This window comes from Pterocles gutturalis, unplaced genomic scaffold, assembly GCF_000699245.1.
Source record: "Pterocles gutturalis isolate BGI_N339 unplaced genomic scaffold, ASM69924v1 scaffold8064, whole genome shotgun sequence".
In the NCBI taxonomy this organism is placed as follows: Eukaryota; Metazoa; Chordata; class Aves; order Pterocliformes; family Pteroclidae; genus Pterocles; species Pterocles gutturalis.
Genome location: NW_010128121.1, coordinates 99,310 through 107,323, shown reverse-complemented (window position 1 = coordinate 107,323; position 8,014 = coordinate 99,310). Strand labels below are relative to the sequence as shown.

The 8,014-nt window shown below is 40.6% G+C and overlaps 1 protein-coding gene across 1 annotated transcript in view; it reads left to right on the top strand.

Moving 5' to 3' along the window:
- The window catches only part of FNDC3B (fibronectin type III domain containing 3B), a 160,040-nt gene that overhangs the window by 62,466 nt on the left and 89,560 nt on the right, over positions 1–8,014 (top strand). The window contains exons 4-5 of the mRNA XM_010079500.1: positions 4,845–5,088; positions 7,533–7,829. Coding sequence (XP_010077802.1) covers positions 4,845–5,088; positions 7,533–7,829 — 541 coding nt within the window. The remainder of the gene's footprint in view (positions 1–4,844; positions 5,089–7,532; positions 7,830–8,014) is intronic.

Genomic DNA, 8,014 nt, shown 5'->3' with positions numbered 1-8,014 from the left:
CTGTTAATTCCCGTCCTGGCTCCGAGCTGTGGATAGAGCTGCTTCCACAGGGGCAGGCTGGGAGACCACCCTCCACTGGGATGGCCACTGGAGGCTTCTTGTCACCAGGGTCTGTGGCCCAGTGCCTCCTCCTGGCTCCCAAAAGTGCTCTGGCTCCCCGGTGTCAGAGTAATCTGAAGATTAAAGATCAGGGTTTGGATGCTAAGATATTAAATTTGGGGACATCCTCATGGATTGTTTTTTCTGCTTTTCACAGTGGATGTTTGGGAGGAGGGAAGAAGGATTTGGGGTGTTCTAATGAGGAGAACTAGAAAAGTGGACACATCAAAAAGCACAACCCCGAATTGTTTGCTTATGTCTATTGGCTGAGGACTGCTCTCTCTTAAATCTGGAGAAATTCTGCTGGAGTTTGAGGAATTACTCATGTAGTTGGACATGGAAATTTGGCATGAAGCTCCACATTTTATTTTATTTACAGAGTTGTTAATATGTGGTCTCTGCCACAGATATTTTAAGGCTAAAGGACTAACTGGTTGGAGTATTAAGTATACGTAGTGCTGATAAGACTCCTGTTGTCAGGAGGTAACGTTGGGGTCACGTAGTCTAAACTAGGCAACTCAAGCCGTGATCCTGTGGTTCAGTGTTCCTGCATCAAGCACATAGCATTTGACAGAACTAAATCATAACTTCCAGAAAGAGGAAAGTCTTTGAATGACATCTGAAGTGATAGAAAATCCATCACATCCTCAGGAATCAGGATTTTGGTCTTGCATACATCCTCAACCCTAAGAGATGTGTTCTCCTCTCAAACCATGTTTGGCTAGCATAAACTTTTAGCCACAGACTCTTTGGTTTTGCATGGCTTACTGCTCACAGAGCTTCTCTGTGTGTTTTGTGGACTGTGATCAATCGAGTCATCCTTTAACAGGATGATCCTCCCTAACACTCTGAACACAGGGAAGGTTGTGCAGGAGCAAGCCGTGAAGTGATGATCCTTTTAAGTTCACAAACATTGGTCCTAAAGTTCTGTATCATTCTGGATTTAAAATACTCCAACTTCTTGCCAACATTGTAGATGTTCATCTGTCTATTTTCCAGCTTCAAGATACAGATTTAATACCAGTATTTGTACGTGATGGTTGGCAAAGATAGTGATGCAAACTTGCCAGGGCTGGCATGAACTTGAATTGGCATCCTTAATAAATTAAGTGAATAAATAAAATGTTGACAGCCAAGTTCTTGTGGATGAGCTCATTCTGTGCTGTTTTCTGGTACAGATTGATTTATGAATGAAGTTTCAAATTAGTTTATGAAATTCCTGAAGTGCTGGTCGTGGTCCACCCCGTGGCCATGCTCCAGATGTCCTTGCTGAATCTAGCACACTAAGTTTAAGTGAAATAAGAAAAACTTTTTGAAAGCAAATGGAAATTAATTCCATATTACCATATTATACCCGTTTAGTAAACATGTGTGTTACAGAATGAAAATAATTGTATTCACTTAGCTAGAACTCACAAAATATAGGAACAGTTTACCTGTGCAAAATTAACACACCTATATTTTTCCTGGGGGTATAGTGTTAAATTTAAGTGGAGAAAAATAAGAGAACATGCACTAGTGATGTAATTTCAATATGTGAATTATCTCTAGTTAGCCTGAGTTTTCATTGCTACAGTCATATCTTAAATGTAAAACAAATAACGTTTGAAATGGTATTCTCAAAATGTGGCAACCAATGTGGGTGGCAATTTTATAGTGTATGAGTAATGTTCTTCCAGATTCTCGTGGAAGATCTTCTATCTACTGCACTCAGCAATTAAGCTCCCTAAAATACGGAAAAAAACACCAAACCCAGAACTATTCTGTAATAATATTGCTATTGAGGTGCCATGCCAATTACACCAGCAAGCACAAAAAATAACAGCAAAAGACAATTTACCTAGTAACTGTTTGAAAACCACAAAATAACAAAAGTTTAGCTCTGGGTACCAAATGACCAGAGAGATTTGTTTTCTGCAAATATAGACTGCTAAAATTAGTAATAACAACTACTTTTGGTATTCCAGTTGCATCTAGAGACCTCAACAGGGATTAGGGTTTCATTGTTTCTTGGCACTGAAGTAGAGACAGTTTCACAGACAGTGTGTTTCCTGATGAATTTATTGTTTTCATGACAAACAGTTTTAAGCAGATATAAAGAATTGCAGATTTCTTCTTTAAATAGCGAAGTTTAACCTCTCTAAGTTATTTACATTAATGAATCAAAATTAATTTGCTCTGTTTTTGATGCATTGAAAGAATATCATCTCCCAGAATGGCACTACTAAAATTTAACCACTGCACATTTTACAAACCAAGAGATATTTAGGCTTTACCTGTGCTGTTTTCATAGCTATCTAATAATGCATTGGACTACCAGTTTTATGATTTGTTAATGACAGAGTATTGTATTTAAAGATTGTGCAGCTTCAGAAATTTACATATATATCTATGATTCCTACTTTAGTGAGAAAATGCCCTGTAGGATAGGGAAATAAAGTTGTGGTTTTTGTTTTGTTTTGTTTATTTTTGCAAAGTCCCCTGTGTTTCTGAATTCATTTGGAACATGTGCACATGAAGTAACAAGAATGCTGTCAGCATTCACGGCCTGGGAGGAAACAAATAAAAGATATTAGTCTCTTAGCTTTTTGGAAGGCTGGCTCATCCCCTGATCTCTGTCTTTGCTCTCACTACTGCTGGTATTGTATAGTTTCATCTAGCAGGATAATTTCATCAAAAGGTCTTTGAAGGGACTCTGAACTTTTCTTCCTTCTCTCTAGAAGATAGTAAGAAAAATCTTAATAATTTTAAGTAGGTTTTACGTTATGTGCTGCTACGGGGTACAAGCCTTTCTGTCTAAATCTGTTCCTTAACTTTGTAGTGAAATATTTATCTTTCAGTAGGGCACAAAATACATGTGTAGTCTGATCTAGATGCACAGGTAAGAGCTTGTACCCACCTGGAAGACTAAAGTTGTCATTGAGGCTTGAACTGGATAAAGCCACGATAAAAGCTTTTCACATCAGGATTTAGGAACTTGCTGTCTCCAATTAGAGCATGATCCAAGTCTAAGAGAGTTTCTGAATAAGAGAATGAGAGGTTCTAAATAAGTAGTTCTCTTTATACAATATGTGCTAAGTGGAAAAGGATCTTGCTCCTCTCCAGGTTTTGTGGTGCAAGTTTGAGACCTGGGTCCAGGATAAGAGATGCTGTGGAGGTTGAGTAGAACCAGTAGCAGAGATGGGAGGCCTGAAAATGCAGCAGTTACAAGGATGTGATAGTCTAAATCTCTGAGATTCATCTGTCTTTGGAGGACTCTGTAAAGTCTTTGACATGTAAAGCTAGCAGATGACAAATTGCTGGCTGGGGTTGTAAATTTAGGATTTAGGTTAGGATCAAGTATGTTAAGCTAAACAATTCCTGTTCTGGTTATTCAGCATAGCAAGTAATGCCTTTTTTTTAATGTAAACCATCAATTACAATTTAATGAATTAACTGTCTATAGAAGAGTTAATTTTCTTCTGTTGGAGGCCAGCCAATCCACAGACATTGTCTGTGGTCACAGCCCATAGCTAACAGGCATAAATTCGTATAACCTTAGGACACGCATGGCCTAAGGAAGGAATTGGGTCAGCTGATAATGATTAAATTTTACCCTGTGATAACTTGTTGGGCTGATGCCTGAGGTACGGACTCGTGCTTGCCCTTCTGCAGTTGGTGCTGTGGGGGGTAGATAACTCCCGCTGATGTTGGTGGCAATCAGCTGAGAGTGGCAGCATCTTATGACAGGTGCCCTTGATGCACTTATCTCATACAACACATGCGTCACATTATTCCATCAGTGTGTCATCAGTCACTTCAGAAAAAAATAGTTTTTTAAGAGCCTGTTTGTTGTATGAAATGAAATTGTGCTTCCTTCATGTTTTTCTACCTTGTGCACAGAATCAAAGCAATAATAATTGTTCCTGTGCGGTTGTATTTTTAAGTTCCAGAAATGGCAGAAGTTTTTTTGAATAAGCTTCAAGAAAAGCTTGGCTCCTAAGTCTGGACTGAAATTTGGCTGGTTGAATGTTCTCCAGAAATATAGCTCTGGAAGAATTATAAGCTGAAAAACTTTTTTCAGCCTAAGCACATTTCCACCTTCCTACATCTGTTTTTACATGCTTTGCCTATGGCATTTGGGGCCAAGTTATGCGTATTCCAGAGCTGATTTGCACGGGTGCATAGACCAGCTCTGTAGCAGAAAAAAAGCTTCTGCCTGATGATTTGTCTTGAACAGATACCTTTTGTGAACAGAGCGATTCTTTTGAAAACGTGTGTCGACACAACGGGTTCCTGCAGGGTACATGTCTCTGTGCACACACGCAGCCTCTCCGCAGTGGCGGTGCCAGCCAATTTCCAAGAGTTACTAACTCCATACTCAGAGTGCTGTGAAAATCAGTAGTGGAAATTTTATGGGCGGAAAGTTAGGTTGGTCCCAATGAGTACTCTTATTTTGGTGCTTTCTGTTCCTTTCTGAATTGTTTTACTCCCTAAATACAGGTTATTTATTTTGTCTCTTGCCCACATAGTTATCACTTGCAACAATAAGTCTCCCAGTGATTAGCGTGGCTATCTGCGTCTCCAAGAAAAGCCACATTGCCACTATGATTACTTCTGCTGATATTAATTTTAGAAATGTGTTCATGAATCAACCTAAGGACCAACCATTTGCTGATGGGAGAACAAACCGTAAACAGTGCTGTTGTAAAAATGTTTGGTTCAGATGCTGCATAATGTGCTCATTTCCCTGCCTTTCCTTCCAGGTGATAGAAGACAACACCGGCGTTCGGAGGGTGGTGGTTACCCCCCAGTCTCCAGAGTGTTACCCTCCTAGCTATCCTTCGGCCATCTCTCCAACCCATCACTTACCTCCGTACCTGACGCATCATCCTCATTTTATTCACAACTCTCATACAGCTTTTTATCCTCCTGTCACTGGACCTGGGGACATGCCACCACAGTTTTTCCCACAACATCATCTTCCCCCTACAATATATGGAGAACAAGGTGAGCTGGAAGGAAGGTACTGGTATTTCACACCTGTGTTCAGCAAGTTTTAAGGACGAGTGAAACCAAGAGTGGAAACTAACTGGAGAACTTGTAGAGTGGTTTTGCCCACATGAATGGAGCCTCCTTTAACATCCAGAGCAGGAAAGCATCCAGAGTGCAGCCATGCAGGACAATCCTGTGTCGCAACGCTAGGTTGCAGAAACAAAACAAATTTTAACTTAATTTGTATATACAGTGGGGGAAAAAAAAAGTCTCATCCCATGCTCCAATCTAGAGTCACACCGGTTGGTCTTGCTCTGTCATGATGCAGGATCGTACAGAAAACCAAGGACAAAATGTGTCAGTCCTGGCTTGGGAATGAGGATGGACACAGAGGGCTGGATCCGAGCACGGCTTGCCGCAGTCATTTCCAGTGGGAAAAGCTGGGTACCGCTTCCTGCTGGCTGTAATGTGTCTTCTGTCCCCCAGTTGTGGTTTTCCAAGAAATAACAGGCATTTTCTGTTTGTTTTTCTGGTTGAGGCTGTGCAGTAAGTCACTGAAAGCATTGTCCGATACCAAAGGGTAGCATGGCAACCCTAATCAGGCCATGAGTAAATAATTGCAAGAAAAGGAGTGAAAGGGGCATATTTCTGTGTGAACTCTGCGCTGTGTACCCCTGCCACCCTGGTGATAAGTCTTTGTGTAGTCTGAAAGAGGGCGTTAACCACAAAAGTATTCAGCAAAGCTACTTGAGATGTTTAATGTGGAAAACTGTTCAGGATTCATGGCTTTACGTTACTGCTGAACTACCTGGAGTTCAGACCCTTTCTAAAGATTGTGTTTAAGCCGTATCGCCAGAAGTGAGGTTCTGCTGGAGCGGGAAGGAAGAGGCAGAAAGAGAGAGAGGGAGGTATCTATTGATGGCACCCCTTGAATTTTCTGCTGACCAACAGACCTCATTTTCTGATGAGGAATGGACCCTTACAGCTGACACTTCATTATACTGGGGGGGGGAGGAAGTGGGAAGCCCAGGAAACCAGTATGGTGGTGTAGCCACCCAGATACATAGGGAGGGGACTTTTCCCTTGAAGGGGGGGAACAGGAGAGTTTGTTTGACAAAGTCTAGTGTGCATACATGGTAGAGTGCAAAATGAACACAGAGCTGCTAGTAGATAAGTAGATATTGAATATTTCTGTAGCCTGGATATACCAAGAAGCCAATTCAACTTGAAAATAAGCAAACAAGGATTTTTTTTTTTAATTTTTACTTTAATGACCTATACCTGTAACCCTGAAATAAGTGGTGAATATTGTACTGATGAGTATTAATGCTGTTCAATGTTTTATACTTTAAAAAAAATTGCATTTAGTTGTAGCATGCTGATTTTAGGCGGTTAGTTGCTGCAAGACTATAAGTATGAACATGTAGCTAGTTAAGGAAAGATGAAGGTCAAGACACACTGAAATAGCAAAGAAAGAAAATCTGTCTGGTTGATACAACTTGGTAGATTATAAGATAGTATATGTGGCAACCTCAGCTTGCCAACAAGCCTTACAACAGCTGGATAGGATTCTTGTTTGCTTCAGAAGTTTGTATGATAACTTCTGAATGGATGTAGAAAAAAATAGGAAGAATATATTGAGTATCTGTTGTTACTTTGCTAACAAAGGCAGAACTGTTGTTCTGGGCATGAATTTGTTCAAGCTTCAGACTCAAAGTGGAGCACAAAAAGGAGGACTGAACTGTAGAGAAAAGCAAAAAATATTCCAGTTCCTGCAAGCTGATTGCCCTAGGTTAGAGATAGTCATTCTTGGAGGGGGAGAGGGGGGATTGTGTTTAATGAAGTGTGTCTGAACTGTACGTGTTATATTTATGATATTTCTCAAGTTCTTTTTTTTAGCAGTTTTATTTACCAAAAGCTTCCACTTCATGCTGCGCTTCTCTCCTTAGGCAGGCACAGTTGACACGATTGTGGAGTCTATTTATACTGGGAAATTAAATTGCATGTAATCAGTGATGGCAGCTTGAAACCAGGGCATCTCAGCTCATTCTGTCCGGTCAGGCCCTGGGGAAGAAACTGCTAAATTGCTGTGAACTTATGAAGGCTTTTTCCTAGATATCAGTCTCCCTGGATTTTTCCTTGAAATCTGTGTCCCTGAAACACAGAGTGCAAAAGAGGGGAAAAACTGTCGCCGTAATTGCTGTATTTTACTGGTTCGTTTCTGCTCATCCAATGAGTTATAAAATCTCAAACAGCAAATGAGCACGCATAATACAAAAAATGAGATCAGTCCTTCAGAAAAGCTTTTTTTAAGAAGAAAACCCTTGGTTTGCTGTAGAATCTTATCTCCAGCAAAATCTGTCTCTGTTTCATTTAGAGATGGTCAGGAATTTGGTTTTCTGAAAAAAGTCAGTGATTTTGTTGTTCTGAGTTAACATGGGCAAATTCTTTCGTTTCAGAAATCATACCACTATATGGGATGTCCAGCTATATTACCAGGGAAGATCAGTACAGCAAGCCACAGCACAAAAAACTCAAAGACAGGCAGATTGATCGCCAAAACCGTCTGAATAGTCCTCCTTCGTCCATCTACAAAAGCCATATAGGCAGCTGCACAACTGTATATAATGGTTACGCAAAGAGCCACAATGGAGCGAGCACCGGAGGAGGCGGCGGTGGCGGGGGGTCTCCAGCAGTAAAGAAACCGGAGCGCAGAGCAAGAAGCAGCCCAAAGTCAAATGAGCAAGACCCACAAGGTAAAGGGAGTTTGATTTATTTTTAATTCCTTTTTGTTGCACCTTTCCGGCTTACAACTGCGTGTGTATGGATCTAGTAACTATGCCAGAAAGCACTACCACCCACGCATAAAGACAGTGTTAATACAGTGTGAACTTACATATAAACGTTGAGCTTGCTATGCTGTATCTGTTTTGTAAGAGGA